General features: G+C 45.3%; 1 protein-coding gene and 1 pseudogene across 1 annotated transcript; both read right to left on the bottom strand.

Moving 5' to 3' along the window:
- Positions 1-4,683: 4,683 nt before the first annotated feature.
- LOC125532892 (coniferyl alcohol acyltransferase-like) overlaps positions 4,684-15,995 on the bottom strand; it is a 30,885-nt pseudogene continuing 19,573 nt past the window's right edge.
- On the bottom strand, positions 10,813-11,713 carry LOC147986496 (zinc finger BED domain-containing protein RICESLEEPER 3-like). Its single transcript, XM_087540064.1, has 3 exons — positions 11,631-11,713; positions 10,957-11,531; positions 10,813-10,862 (listed from the first exon to the last, which is right to left on the bottom strand). Exons 1-3 carry the CDS (start codon positions 11,711-11,713, stop codon positions 10,813-10,815), a joined length of 708 nt encoding a protein of 235 aa, XP_087396190.1.

Below are 15,995 nucleotides of genomic sequence, written 5' to 3' on the forward strand. Positions count from 1 at the left end.
ATATAGATTTCTTCTTCCACATGGGTGCGTGTCCCTCAGCGTCATTCGGAACAGCTAGTCCACCAGGACCCTTTCCAAAGATTACGTAGTGTAAATCATTGACCATAGCAAGTACGTGATCACCGTTACGCATGGCGGGCTTCTTCCGGTGATCTGCCTCGCCTTTGAAATGCTTGCCTTTCTTTCGACATTGATGGTTGGTCGGAAGAAATCGACGATGGCCCAGGTACACATTCTTCCTGTATTTGTCCAGGTATATACTTTCAGTGTCATCTAAACAGTGCGTGCATGCGTGGTATCCATTGTTTGTGTGTCCTGAAAGGTTACTGAGAGCGGGCCAATCGTTGATGGTCATGGACAACAACGCCTTAAGGTTAAATTCCTCATGTCTGTGCTCATCCCACGTACGTACACCGTTTCCATTCCATAGCTGTAAAAGTTCTTCAACTAATGGCCTTAGGTACACATCAATGTCGTTGCCGGGTTGCTTAGGGCCTTGGATGAGAACTGGCATCATAATGAACTTCCGCTTCATGCACATCCAAGGAGGAAGGTTATACATACATAGAGTCACGGGCCAGGTGCAGTGATTGCTGCTCTGCTCCCCGAAAGGATTAATGCCATCCGCGCTTAAAGCAAACCATACATTCCTTGGGTCCTTTGCAAACTCATCCCAGTACTTTCTCTTGATTTTTCTCCACTGCGACCCGTCAGCGGGTGCTCCTCAACTTCCCATCTTTCTTTCGGTTCTCACTGTGCCATCGCATCAACTTGGCATGCTCTTCGTTTCTGAACAGACGTTTCAACCGTGGTATTATAGGAGCATACCACATCACCTTCGCATGAACCCTCTTCCTGGGGGGCTCGCCTTCAACATCACCAGGGTCATCTCGTCTGATCTTATACCGCAATGCACCGCATACCGGGCATGCGTTCAGATCCTTGTATGCACCGCGGTAGAGGATGTAGTCATTAAGGCATGCATGTATCTTCTCCACCTCCAATCCTAGAGGGCATACGACCTTCTTTGCTGCGTATGTACTGTCGGGCAATTCGTTATCCTTTGGAAGCTTCTTCTTCAATATTTTCAGTAGCTTCTCAAATCCTTTGTCAGCCACAGCATTCTCTGCCTTCCACTGCAGCAATTCCAGTACGGTACCGAGCTTTGTGTTGCCATCTTCGCAATTGGGGTATAACCCTTTTTTGTGATCCTCTAACATGCGATCGAACTTCAGCTTCTCCTTTTGACTTTCGCATTGCGTCCTTGCATCGACAATGACCCGGCAGAGATCATCATCATCGGGCACATCGTCTGGTTCCTCTTGATCTTCAGCAGCTTCACCCGTTGCAGCATCATTGGGCACATCGTCTGGTTCCTCTTGATCTTCACCAGCTCCCCCCGTTGCAGCATCACCGTATTCAGGGGGCACATAGTTGTCATCGTACTCTTCTTCTTCGCTGTCTTCCATCATAACCACTATTTCTCCGTGCCTCGTCCAAACATTATAGTGTGGCATGAAACCCTTGTAAAGCAGGTGGGAGTGAAGGATTTTCCGGTTAGAGTAAGACCTCGTATTCCCACATTCAGTGCATGGACAACACATAAAACCATTTTGCTTGTTTGCCTCAGCCACATCGAGAAACTCATGCACGCCCTTAATGTACTCGCAGGTGTGTCTGTCACCGTACATCTATTGCCGGTTCATCTGCGTGCATTATATATAATTAAGTGTCCAAATTAATAGAAGTTCATCATCACATTAAAACCAAAGTGCATGCATAGTTCTCATCTAACAACATATAGCTCTCCAGAGCATCTAATTAATTAAATCATACATTGAAACTATGTAAAACATTTCAATGCAAAAACAAATGCGATCATAATCGCAACCAAGGTAACAATTGATCCAACGGCATAATGATACCAAGCCTCGGTATGAATGGCATATTTTCTAATCTTTCTAATCTTCAAGCGCATTGCATCCATCTTGATCTTGTGATCATCGACGACATCCGCAACATGCAACTCCAATATCATCTTCTCCTCCTCAATTTTTTTTATTTTTTCCTTCAACATATTGTTTTCTTCTTCAACTAAATTTAACCTCTCGACAATAGGGTTGGTTGGCATTTCCGATTCACATACATCCTACATAAATAAAATCTATGTCATGTTGGTCGGCATAATTTTCATAAACAATAAACGAACCAATAGTTATAAAGATAATATATATACCACATCCGAATCATAGATAGGATGAGGGCCGACGGGGGCGGATACCAAAACCATCGCACTATATAAGATGCAATAATAAAAGTAAGAAAATAATACAAGTATCTATGTAAACATACAAGTAAGAATATTTTTCCTTTCAGAAAGAAGATAAGAACAAGAGGCTCACCACGGTGGTGCCGGCGATGAGCTCGGCGCAGGTGATTGACGGCGGTGAAGACGGGGACGGGGCGTGACGGACCGCTAAACCTAGACAAATATTATGGAAAATGGAGCTTGGAGGTCGAGCTTGGAGAGGAGAAAGCTTAAGTAGTGTGGATCGGGCATTCCATCGAACACCTTGTGTGCATAGGAGGTGAGCTAGAGCACCACCAAGCCCTCTCCCCCTCGGCCAGAGAAAAACAGAGCACTGGGGTGCTCTGCTCGCGAGCGAGGGGTATATATAGGCACCTCATTGGTCCCGGTTGGTGATATGAACCGGGACTAAAGGGGAGCCTTTGGTCCCGGTTCAAGCCACCAACCGGGACCAATGGTGGTGGGCCAGGAGCGAGGCCCATTGGTCCTGGTTCATCCCACCAACCGGGACCAAAAGGTCCAGATGAACCGGGACCAATGGCCCACGTGGCTCGGCCGGCCCACTGGGCTCACGAACCGGGATCAATGCCCCCATTGGTCCCGGTTCTGGACTGAACCGGGACTAATGGGCTGACCCGACCTGGACCAAAGCCCTGTTTTCTACTAGTGACCTAGCCTGTTGTCGCTACACCATGGGCAATCTTGGTTCATTGCCTACATCCATGTTTAGAAATGAAATAGAAATCACATAGTTCATGAAATCATTTATAAACTATATAAATACACATTAAAAAGTAGGGATTGCCGAAAAAATTGGCCATGACTTCTGCTAAAAGATGAAAATATCGAGTACCCGAAATATGGCGAAACAGAAATTAATCAAAGTTTCACCATAATTTTGGCACTAATTTCTAGCCCTGCAAATTTCAAGCACTCCGAAAAAAATGAGCACTCCGTATGGATAAGTGACCAGTAGAATAAAAGCCTACAAAATAATTAATATAAGAAAAGTCAATTAATGTCAACATCCAAAATATCAAAATAGTCTGATTAGCTGGATTATTTAGAAAAAGTATCTATAGGCTTCCTCATGTACATGTGAATCTTTACACATGGTCCATATCGTTGTTCATCTTGTCGCACATATCGAAAGCATATAGGCTCCAATAGTTCTAGAGTGACACAACGGTATTATATTAAATGAGCGCAAGTAATTGGCTAATAACCACAAAAACATATACTCTAGAATTTTCTATTAGTTGCAATTAAGCAAGACAACCTACTTATGTTGCATTGTAACTCTAAATCAACAAGAATTTTACTAACACGTATAAATACACTATAGAACATTTCAGTGGCACAAGCTATTGTCTAGAAGAATATGAATTAATTTATTTTCTATGCTAAGATTTAAATGAGATTTGGTTAACTATCCATTGACAAGACAACATTATACATATATGTAAAACTGAACGCCGAACCTATGTTTTGATGCGTAAAAAAATCCGTAGTGATGCTGCAGAAGGAGGCTATGGAGGAAGACGCTTAATACTTGGAGACTGAAGCCGCTGAAGCGCAAGGAGGAGGGGGGAGCGGGAGTGGCACCAGAGGAGGAGCGGCGACATGGTGAGGGCTCCGCTATTCGAGGACAAGGCCATGGCGGTAGGGCCAGCATGACGGCGGACGAAGGACAATCATGGCGGCGAGGAGGGCGCCGACGCGATTTGGGGGGAGGTGAATCTGGTTTGGAGATGTGGTGCGCAGTCCCCGCCCTAAGTATTTGTTTCGGTCCTGGAGTTCCGTTGAGGGCAAGGAGCCCTATTTTGGTTATTGTCATGCTCTAAAGTGGCCCCAATGCCCAGACTCTTTTCTTTATTATTTGTACTGTTATGAACTTAAGGTGTTGTAATTTGGAACTATGTCGGATGCTATCTTGATTGGCTTTATTAATTTAAAGCTGGACGCTTCTTGCGTCTTTGTTTTAGAAAATAATAATATTTGTAACCACAAACCCCTACAAAATCTCCCATGCCCACTTGGCAATATATAAGACACCAATTCATGATCTTGCTACCTTGGCCTAACAAACACTCTTTGTCCGAAACCCATATTTTATCGTACCGGAGCAAGATAACTAGTGACCCAAAACAAATGGCACTCACACATTAATTTTTACCACTTTATACACATATAGAAGACTCTGTTACATCACTGCATATACTTGGCATGGAGTTTTTATATTTTCAAAAGTAAAGTTGCCGCCAATGATGTAGTTGATGGCACTGGAAATGCAAAACGGTCCACCGACGCACACAAATTCCAGATAAGCAATTGAAGCTGTCGATCGAGCAACATTACAATTACATGGCCCTCCTTCATCCGAACACATAGCTATTCTCCAGGGCTTTGAAAACAGATGGCTCTTCCTCCATCACCTTCACCAACTCTGGCACTGCGTGGACGTACACAACCCAATCGCCGTCCCCGCGTGCGCTCGGCATCGGCATGATGTACCTCGTGTCAGCAGGCCACGGGAAGTGATATGACGCCAACGCCGGCAGACCCGTCCCGAAATCGGCCTCGCCCACCGGGAAGCCCATCCCCGATGACACGATGCACGCCATCGCCTCGGAGCCGCCGGTGCCCCCCAGGTACGCCCTGGCAACGGCCGGCTTGGGCTGCAGCGCCTCCACCCAGCCGATGAGCCCCCAGAAGTGCTTGCCCGTCGCGGCCTCCCGCACCTTTAAAATAGGTTGGAATCGTTGAACCCTTTGTCTTGGGCCGCATTGATATATATTGGGCATAAGCCTTGGCGTACAAGTTTTGGGAGAGATCGATCATGGGATCGTTACAGGAGACCGAGAGAGAGAGAGAGAGAGAGAGATAGATAGATAGATAGAGAGAGAGAGATAGAGATTTCTACGGGAGAGGAGAAGAGATAGAATAGAGTTACAAGTTTAAACACAAAAGTCCTATCTCAATACAACTATTCTAACACTCCCCCTCAATCTGAACCTCAAGGAGCTTTGCCAAGGTTGAGATTGTATGTAAACTTTTCCAATCCTCTCATAGTAAGTGGTTTTGTAAACCCATCTGCAAGCTGATCTCCTATGGGAATGAACTTGATCTTAAGTAGCTTCCGAGCCACTCTTTCTCTAACAAAATGAAAATCGACCTCAATGTGTTTTGTACGTGCATGGAAAACATGATTGGCTGAGAGATAGGTTGCCCCAATGTTATCACACCATAGTCCCATAGCCTGAGGAGCTTTAATACCAAGCTCATAAAGAAGTGTCTGAATCCGCATTACTTCAGTTGTAGCATTAGCCAAGGCTTTATATTCAGCCTCTGTACTTGATCTTGAGACAGTGACTTGTTTTCTTGCGCTCCATGACACAAGATTTGTTCCCAAGAATACAACAAAATCACCTGTTGATCTTCTATCATCAGCACATCCTGCCCAGTATGCATCTGAATAAGCAGTTACAAGAAGAGAAGGGGACTTGGTAATTTGAAGTCCAAGACCTCCTGAGTACTTAAGATATCGTAGTATTCTCTTAACTGCAGTCCAATGAGTAGTTCTAGGTGCATGCAAGTATTGACATACCTTGTTCACTGAGTAGGAAATATCAGGATGTGTAAGAGTTAAATATTGCAAAGCACCTACAACACTTCTATAGTTTGTTGCATCTGTTGGTGCAAGAGCATCTCCACTTTCTACTGTGAGCATTTCTGAGGTAGAAATTGGTGTACTAACCGGCTTGCAATTTTCCAAACCCACTCTTCTGAGAATATCAGTGGTGTATTTTTCCTGTGAGAGAAGTATGCCATCTTTAATTTTCTTCACTTCTATTCCAAGAAAATAATGGAGGTCACCCAAATCTTTGAGAGCAAACTCTAACTTTAAATCCTTAAGCAAGCAAGTAGTAGCTTCTGCACTTGAACTAGCAACCATTATATCATCAACATAGACAAGCACAAAAATAGTGACACTGCCTTTTCTGGAAAAGAACAATGATGTATCTGCCTTGGATGGTATGAACCCAAGATGTTGTAACTGCATGCTCAACCTGGAATACCAAGCCCTTGGTGCTTGTTTCAAGCCATATAATGCTTTATCCAACTTACAGACATACTGAGGTGTGATGTGATCCTCATAACCTGGTGGTTGCCTCATGAACACTTCTTCCTCAAGAACACCATGAAGAAACGCATTCTGAACATCTAGCTGTCTTAAACTCCAACCTCTGGAAATAGCAATAGACAAGACAAGTCGAATAGTAGCAGATTTAACAACAGGACTAAAGGTATCTTCATAATCAATTTCAAACCTTTGTTTAAATCCTTTGGCAACTAATCTGGCCTTATACCTGTCTATGCTTCCATCAGATTTTCTTTTTATCTTGTATACCCACTTATAATCAATAATATTGTCTCCATGTTTCGGTGGTACCAAGTGCCAAGTTTTGTTTTTTATAAGTGCATCATATTCATTGTCCATAGCTTCCTTCCAATCCTTATTAGCAAGAGCATCATGCAAATGAATTGGTTCACCAGTGGTGGTAAGAAAAGCACGCTTGAGTTTGTCATACCTAACCGTGTCGTCATTGTACTGTTTTTCCTTCACAATACCTGACAGTGACCTTGTTTGCCGAAGAGAGGACGTAGGATGCACAGGAACAACCGTTGTGGATGGTGGTACAGAAGATCCTAGTGAAGCCTCATTTTCCACAGAGGATCCCGCCAGCTCCTGATCAAATGCAGGGAACAGATCAGCCAGTTCCCGGTCCGAGGCGGATCCTGGCGACTGGTCAGCTGCAGCAGGGGCACGTGCTGAGGTGGGACCGGCCACGCGCCCGCGGTCGGCCGATGATGGGGCCCGCGGTGATGTGGCAGTGGGAGACTTGCCCTCTCCCGCACATGCGCTGGCGCATGAATCGAGGCGAGGAGGCGTGGTGCGGGGCGATGCGCCAGGACCAGTGGGCTCCACCCTGTCGGCGCGGTCGGCCATCGACCCGCGCGTGTCCCCGCGCGTGTCCAGGCCCATGGGCGAATCCGCCTGGGATCATGCGCCAACCGCAGTACCAGACTGGGCGCGCGGATCCTCCTGGGATCGCGTGCTGTCAGCCGGATCAGCAGCGTATTCCGTGCCTCTTTTGTCTGCTTCTTCACACATAAAATGACGATTCAAATTAGCACAAATATCAGCTGAATCAGAATTTCCTTGGGATTTTTGCACATGATCAAGCTTAGTTAATTCGCCCCTGTGATCGCAAGGTGCAATAAGATCAGGAAGAAGTGCTATTTTAGCACGAAGTAAGGCTCCGGCATTTGGATGTAGTTTGGCAAAAGGAAAAAGGGTCTCATCAAAAACAACATCCCGTGAAATATAGATGCGTCCAGTGGATATTTCAAGACATTTATACCCTTTATGGAGGTTGCTATAACCAAGGAAAACACACTGAGTGGATCGAAATTCGAGCTTATGATGATTGTATGGATGCAAATTGGGGTAGCAAGCACACCCAAATTTTTTGAGATAATTGTAGTCAAGTTTTTGATGGTACAAACATTCTAAAGGGGTGGAGTTGCCAATGACTTTACTGGGAAGCCTATTGATGAGATAAGTGGCAGTGATGAAAGCTTCATCCCAATATTTGAGAGGCATAGAGGCATGAGCTAAGAGTGAAAGACCAACTTCAACGATGTGACGGTGTTTGCGCTCAGCAGAGCCATTCTGCTGGTGAGCATGAGGGCATGACACATGATGCTCAATCCCAATGCTACAGAAGAAAGAGTTGAGTTTCTCATACTCCCTTCCCAGTCACTTTGGACTGACAAAATTTTGCGATCAAATTGTCGTTCAACAAGTTTTTGAAACTCTTGGAATATAGAGAAAACTTTAGATTTATATTTAAGCAAATAAATCCAAGTGAACTTGTTGTAATCATCGATGAAACTGACATAGTATTTTTTTCTTCCAAAAGAATCACGGGCATGGCCCCAAACATCACTAAAAATAAGCTCTAAAGGAGCATGAGACACACTAGAAGACTTAGGATAGGGAAGCTGATGGCTCTTGGCACATTGGCAAGCTTCACAAACAGACTCACTAATGGAACTATGTGACAAAGGAAGATTATCTTTGATGACTACTTGTTTCACAATGACCGATGATGGATGTCCTAATCGTTGATGCCATCTTTCCAGAGAGGGTTTGATGGCGGAGTAGACTTGACGACGCCGGCGACTAAGTTCTCCGGGCGTGATGGGGTAGAGACCCCCAATGCATCTACTGTGATGGAGAAGTTCCCTCGTTGCTCGATCCTTAATGAAAAAATAATGAGGGTGAGTTTCAAAGAAGACATTATTATCGGTGGCTAAACGAGACATGGATGCAAGATTTTTGTCAGCTTGTGGAACATGAAGGACATCCTTGAGAACGAGATCACGTTTAAGGTTAGGGGATTTAATGGAGGCTTGACCAATGTGACAAATATCCATACCTCCTCTGCTTGCAGTGTGGATCTGATTGGCGCTCTGGTACCTCTCGTGAAGAGCTAGTTGTTCGAGTTCATTGGTGACGTGGTCGGTGGCGCCAGAATCAACATACCAGGTGTTGTCGCCTCCCTGTTCTCATATGGCAGCAGCAACATGGCGAGCATCAGGGACAAAGTTCTCATCATAGCGATGCCAACAATCCAGAACCTAATGGCCAAGCTTCTTGCAGAGCTGGCAGCATGGGCGAGGACGGGCGACAGGAGGACGGCGGCCATTGTTGGAGTTGAAGCCGCCGCCATTGTTGTTGTTGCTATAGCCGCCCCCGTTGGTGTAGCCGTAGGTGCCACCGGAGCGAGCGCCGTTGCCCTGAGAAGCACCGCGTTTGCGGCCACCGCCACGACTCTGCCCCTGGTGACCACGCCCACGGCCGCGGCCACGGGACGCGGAGTTAGCAGACGACTGCCGAAGATCGCCACAATGAAGGAGGGTGAGGCGGGCATCAAAACTTAGAAGCTGATTGTACAACTCCTGGACGGTGATGGGTTCCACACGAGCGGCAAGTGCATAAACCACCGGATTGTACTCCATGTCCAAACCGGCGAGGATCTTGGAGACGATTTCCGGTTCGGAGAGTGCCGCAGCAGTGCACGCGACTTCATCAGTAAGACTCTTGATCCTGCCAAGATAGTCAGCCATGGTCATGTTACCTTTTTTCAGATTGGTGAGATCGATGCGGGTGTTGATGGCCTGGGCTTGGCTCTGGGCGGTGAACATGGCATGGATGCTGCTCCAAACTTCGGCCGGCGTCTGTAGCATCGCGACCTGATCGAGGATATCGCGGGAAAGAGATCCCATCAAATACCCTTGAAGCTGTTGCTGTTGTGCATACTAGAGGGATCGGGCGTAGTTGAAGACTTGTTCTTCCTTGCCGTCCTTGGTGACGGTGAGGGTGGCCGGCGGAGGCGGGCTCGTCCCGTCGAGGTGGTGTTCCATCTGTGGTGGCGATCCGAGAGACCTCGTGTAAGTGCATCTAGTGCCACCCCTAGTTGGTTTTGGAGTATTGACGACAAACCTAGTTGAGGGACTAATGTGTTTGTGAGAATTGCAGGATAACACAAGTAGAAGTCCCTCATTGATTCGGTTTTCCTACCAGAGATGACCCCTAAAAATGTATGAAGACATTGAAGTCAAAGGTGGTATGTGAAGACATTCACATTGAAGACTATGACATGAGAAGACATCGCGTGAAGACTATGGAGCGCGAAGACTTAGTTCTTTCGTCATTCTTTTTCTTCTTTGTTGAGTCATAGGAACCACCGTACTGTTTCAGCCTGTGCGTTCGGTTTTTTCGGTTTGATTCGGTTCGGTTTATATGGTTTTTATACTTCGGTTTATACGGTTTTATACATAGATACGGTTTGGTTTCGGTTGTAACCGTTTGCTTTCGGTTCGGTTTCGGTAATAACCAAATTAACCAAAGTTGACGCGAACTTCTGATCAACACATGGTTTTGCTACATGAAGAAACAAATTTAGTACATGTCCAATACAAGTAGGGGGTACAAGCACAGCCTAGTGACGTGTTTGAAGAAATTCTAGACAATTTATGTTCCAGTACAAAGCACTTATAGTACATACAAGCACAATCCAGTACAAGGTCAAGACTCAAGACTACAAGTACAAGCAGTCAAGCACCAGCAGAACTGCACAATAACACAAGGCACAAATCAATCTAGTACAAGCACTTAGTACATGTCCAGTACAACAACATGAAGAAATTCTGGAACAACAACATGAAGATAATAAACTCCATTACAAGTTCATATGAAATTCTGGCGCATAAGCTGAGTACAAGTACAATAAATTCTAGAACAAGCAAGTTCAACACAGCCAAAGTTCAACATAGCGCAAAATGGGTTCAACACATGACTGATGACACACACAAACTTCATCACTTCAGGCAGCAACTTGCACAAGTTTCCACTCCAGTTCCACACATGAAGATCAATCAATCGATATTACACCATTATCGTCCAATCGAAGGGCTCCCACACCTACAAAAAGTAACAGAAATATTGCATGATCGAGTAAATAACATAAATTTTGCATGGTCATTGAAATAACTGAAATGCACACCCATTTAAGTACCTTCCTCCAGTTTGGTCAACTCAGCAAGATCGAGTTCAACATTGATAGGCTTACTACGCAACCAATCTTGCGTACATATCAACGCTTGGAGTGTCACTGGTGTCAAAGAGCTTCTGAAGTCATCAAGAATACGGCCACTAGTGCTAAAAGCTGATTCAGAAGCAACCGTTGAGATGGGGATTGCTAGTATATCACGAGCCATTTTTGACAGGACAGGAAAGCGAGCAGCATTCAACTTCCACCACTCAAGAAGGTCAAATTCTGCAGTCAACTCTTTGGTATCCTCAGCTAGGTACTTGTCTAATCCAGTTCTCATATTTGAGCTAGTGCTACCCTCTCCACAAGATCTCATTCTCTTATTGTTGTAGCGTGACCTCATAAGAGAATTTTCAGAAGCATTTTCACTAGCACGAGCTTGTGATGCTAATTCACTAGTAGAACTGGTTCCATACAATTCTTTGTATTCTCCAAAAAGAGAGACAAATTCGTTGTGTGAAGAAGTCAAGATTTTGTTACCTATTATACAACCATAGGTGTCTTCAATCATGTCCTTAAAGAAATGAGATTCCTTGGTCCTTGCATAAAGAATTAAGACAAGACAAGGCAAGTTAGAAATACATTAAGAACAACATACATATAGTTGACAAAAGAACAACAGCCAGTCAACCACATACCTAGGGTCAAGGATGGCGGCAATGAATATATATTTGTTCATCTTTTCAGGATCACCCCAATACTTCTCATACTTCGCTTTCATCTTGAGAGCCATGCATTTAAATATTTCATCATCACCACAGATCACATGATCACTCCATTCACCCAACAAAAAGTTAACATCAGCAATCTCTTCCAAGAAGGTGTTGGCTGTAACATACTTGGTGCCAGAAACCTTATTCGTGAGGTCATAGAAGTGTTGGAGGAATTGTTTGAACTCACGAACATATACCCAATCACTTTGAGTTGGAGGACCCTGTTGGTCAAGAGCATCGGGCTTAGGTTCTGGACCAGTTTTTTCTAACTCGGTCTTGTAGTTGGGATCATGAAGTGCATATTGCTCAAATGCCCTCTCAAATTTCTCAACATTGTCTAGCATTAAAAATGTAGAGTTCCATCTAGTAGCCACATCAATATTAATCAAACCTTTGCTCGCTACCTTGCTTAGCTGCACACACTTCTTAAATACATCCAGTCTAGTTGGGGAGGCTCTAACAAACTTGATAGCATGGCGAATTCTGTTTACAGGATGGCACATTATCTTTAGCCCATCTTGAACCACAAGATTAACAATGTGAGCCACACACCTCATGTGAAGATATTGACTTCTTGCATGTGTGCAGCCCCTATTAGTCAAAGATCTCTTCATGTAGGCTAAGCAGGTGTCATTAGAACTCGCATTATCTACTGTAATAGTGCACACTCGTTCAATGCCCCACTCAATCAGTAATTTTTCTAACGATTTCCCAATATTGTCCCCTTTGTGTCCATCTACCAAGACAAAGCTAATAATTTTTTTCCTAAGGTTCCACGAAGAATCGATGAAATGTGCAGTAAGAACCATGTAGCTTTGCTGTCTTTTTGATGTCCATGTATCAGTGGTGAGGCAAACAGTTTGACGTGAATCGATGAAATACTTTCTAAGCATAGCTTTCTCAGTTTCATAAAGAGCAATGATATCTCTATACATAGTGGTCCTAGATGGCACATTGAACCTAGGGCAAGCTTTAGACATGAAGAACCTAAATCCTTCTTTCTCTGCAAATATGAACGGAAGCTCATCTATCACTATCATGCGAGCAAATGCTTCTCTAACTTCTTTCTCATTGTATTGCCAAGGAACCACAGAATTGCCATCATCGCAAACTTGGTAGGTAAGCTCGGTCTGATTGCTACCGATGTGGGCAGGATTCTTTTTGCAAATCTTCAAATGGTTTACTAAAGAAGCAGTACCTGCCGATGTGGATTTTCAGCCTAATATAGCACTACAATAGTTGCAGTTTGCATGATCTGGATCATCGTTCTGAATTGTGAAGTGTGCCCATGCCTTTGACCTCTTGTTCCTTTTCTTGCTAACACTGTCAAGGGTAACATCAGGTTGTGTTTCAGGTAAGGAAGAGGAACCATGACTAGCAGCATAACCAGCACCAAGATTGACACTATCGGACACCTGAAGAAATAAGTTAGGTAGTTCCCATTCAGATTAGTACTAACAACAGAACCAACAGTGGAAAGTAATGAAATAATTGTTCAGTAGCAAACACACACTACTGCAACTGAACGGAAGTGCTTGTTTTTCTCAGCCAGTAGCCCACTACTAGTTACTACTGCAGCCGAACTAGCAAATGCTTTTTTTCTCAGCCACTACTACTGCAAGTCTGCAACCAAACTGAACCAACTAATGTATGTATCATGAGATCAGGGAGATGCTATGCTACTGAACAAGTATCCAACCAGATCGAACTAAAGGTCAAAGAATGGGCTTACCATGATGGCGTCCACGGCTCGTGTTGCTCCGTGGAAGCGTGCGTCGGCGAGCACGACGGAGGACGGAGCCGCGGAGGTCAGCGAGTCTGCGACTCAACAACGTGGAGGAAAGAGGGCGGAGCCGGAGGTCAGCGGCGATGCGGAGGACGGATGGCGAAGGTCAGCGTCGCCGGTGTGTGCGATGGAGGACGGAAGGCGGAGATGGACGGAGGCACGGAGCTTCGCCTGCTGGGGGGTGGAGCCGCGGAGGGGGTGGAGCCGCGGAGGGGGCGGATGGATGCGCCGGACGGCCGGAGTATGACCTAGCTAAGCTAGGGCGCCGCCGCCGCCACCCATATTATGCTCTGCGCGGCTGGCCTCTCTCGGTCTCTCTCCTCTGCGTCAGGGACTGGGGTCTGGGACTGGGCCACTGGGGGTGTCGCTTGTGAGTTTCCCTAGGGGCTAGGGCAATTGGGCTAGGTTGAAGGAATAAAGGAGAAGGCCCAGTTTGGCTGGCCGACTGGGCTTGTAATTTTTTTATGTTGCTGGGCTTTCGGTTTAGTTTGGTTTAACCAAAAAAAATCGGTTTCAAACCGAAAAAACCGAATTGAGTATGGTTTTCGATTTTGTAAACTGAAACCATAACCAAAACCTGAAAAAACTGAATTTTCGGTTCGGTTTAGTTTTTTCGGTTCGGTTTTTGGTTTTCGGTTCGGTTTTGCACAGGGTGAGTACTGTTAAGTGGGGTCCAAGAGAACCAGTCAGAATGACTGAAGTGATGCTTAACCAAAATCCTATGTCTTCGAGTGAAGACTATGAGAGCAAATCTTGTCCAGAGTTGGATAAGTCAGCTTTGCTGGTAGCCCAAGTAAAGTTGTCGTGTGTGTTTGAAATCTGACCGTTGGAATACGTGTCAGTTCCTTAGTGAGCCAGGGTCATTTCGGACAAATCGGGTCGGGTTGCCTAGTGGCTATAAATAGCCCACCCCCTACAACCATAAACGGTTGGCTGCTCAGAGTTAGAGTACGGCTTTTGTCGTTTGAGAGCAACCCACCTCGAAGCCTTTGAGAGAGAATTCCCTGCGAGGATAAAGCCCTAAACACCCAGAGCCAAAGAGTGTTAGGCATCACTTAATTCTTCCTGTCTGTGTGATCTGAAGACTTATTACACTTGAGGACTGTGAATCCTCCAGCCGGTTAGGCGTCGCGTTCTGAGCATCCAAGACTCATTGTGGATCGCCGGTGAACGAAGTCTGTGAAGGTTTGGAAGTCTACCTTCAAGACTTACTAGAATGATTGGGCGAGGACTGGGTGTCCTTAGCTCAAGGGGAATAAGGTGAAGACGAGGTCTTCTGAGTTAAATCTCAGCCTCCCTAACCAGACGTACAGTTGTCATAGCAACTGGAACTGGTCCAACACATCATTGTCTTCAGCGAGTCACTGGTTTCATCCTTCCCTTCCCTTTGCTTATTGTTGGTCCTTGTGAAGTCATTGTATGATTGCTTTATCTTTTGTCTTCACTGAGTCACTGCTTGTTCTGATTGGCTTCACAATATCTTCCTACCTGATCTTTACTGCCTAGCTGCTATTAGTCATTGTGCTTTCACTTCATTGAATATTTGACTATGGTTTGCCTCGAGTAGTCTACCTTCCGCTGTATGGTAATAGGTTTATTTCTATCGTTTGTCTTCAAAACTTCCATGTTTTGAAGACTTTCATAAAAATCGCCTATTCACCCCCCCTCTAGTCGATCACTAGCACTTTTAATTGGTATCAAAGCAAGGTACTCCCTTGTTCTGTGTGATTCGGTTTAACCACCTGGAGTTTTATCTATGTTGACTGCAGGGATAATCAAAGTCTCCGCTGCTTGCCCCGTCTTGTATGGAACTGAATATCCCTACTGGAAGAATAAGATGCGCATGCATCTTGAAGCCATTGATGTCGACCTATGGTATGTCATTAAGAACGGCGTTCCCAAGGCTGGTGAAGGTGTCACCGCTGCTGATGTCAAGAAGTTCGTTCAACTGGACTCCACTGCCAAGAACATCATCTATGGTCATCTGACCAAAGGACAGTATGGCCGCGCGAGTGCTTTGGAAACATCTAAGCTAGTCTGGGACTGGCTCTCCAAGGTCAATGAAGGCGTCTCAACCCAGAGAGATCAGAGAATCAGTGTCCTTCGCAACCTCTTCAACCGCTTCAAGAGAAATGACAATGAGAACGTCCAGCTTACGTTTGATCGACTCACTGACATCACAAATGAGCTTCAAGCTCTCGGCGCCACTGAGATCACCAAGCATGAAGTCGTCAAGACACTCCTGAGATCACTTGACAGCTCGTTTGACACCCTAGCCCTGATGATTCAAGAACGTCCTGATTTCAAGACACTCGATCCGTCTGACATACTTGAGAGGCTCAACACACATGAGTTTCAGCTTTCTGAGAAAAGAGACATCTACGGTCCCAACTATGGGCGAACTCATGCCTTGAAGGCAAAAGCTGTCTCCTCATCTGAAGAAGAATCTGACAGCAGTTCTGATGATCCTGAAGACATTGGAAAGGAGCTTGCTATGCTTGTGA

The sequence above is a fragment of the Triticum urartu genome, chromosome 2A, assembly GCF_056163025.1.
Source record: "Triticum urartu cultivar PI428250 chromosome 2A, HENAU_Tu73, whole genome shotgun sequence".
Lineage (NCBI taxonomy): Eukaryota > Viridiplantae > Streptophyta > Magnoliopsida > Poales > Poaceae > Triticum > Triticum urartu.

Coding starts and splice junctions, on each gene's coding strand:
- LOC147986496 (XM_087540064.1), bottom strand. CDS start 11,713: ATGAAAGCGAAGTATGAGAAGTATTGGGGTGATCCTGAAAAGATGAAC. Junction 11,532..11,630: donor GCCGCCATCCTTGACCCTAG/GTATGTGGTTGA, acceptor TCTTTATGCAAG/GACCAAGGAATCTCATTTCT. Junction 10,863..10,956: donor GTTGACCAAACTGGAGGAAG/GTACTTAAATGG, acceptor TACTTTTTGTAG/GTGTGGGAGCCCTTCGATTG.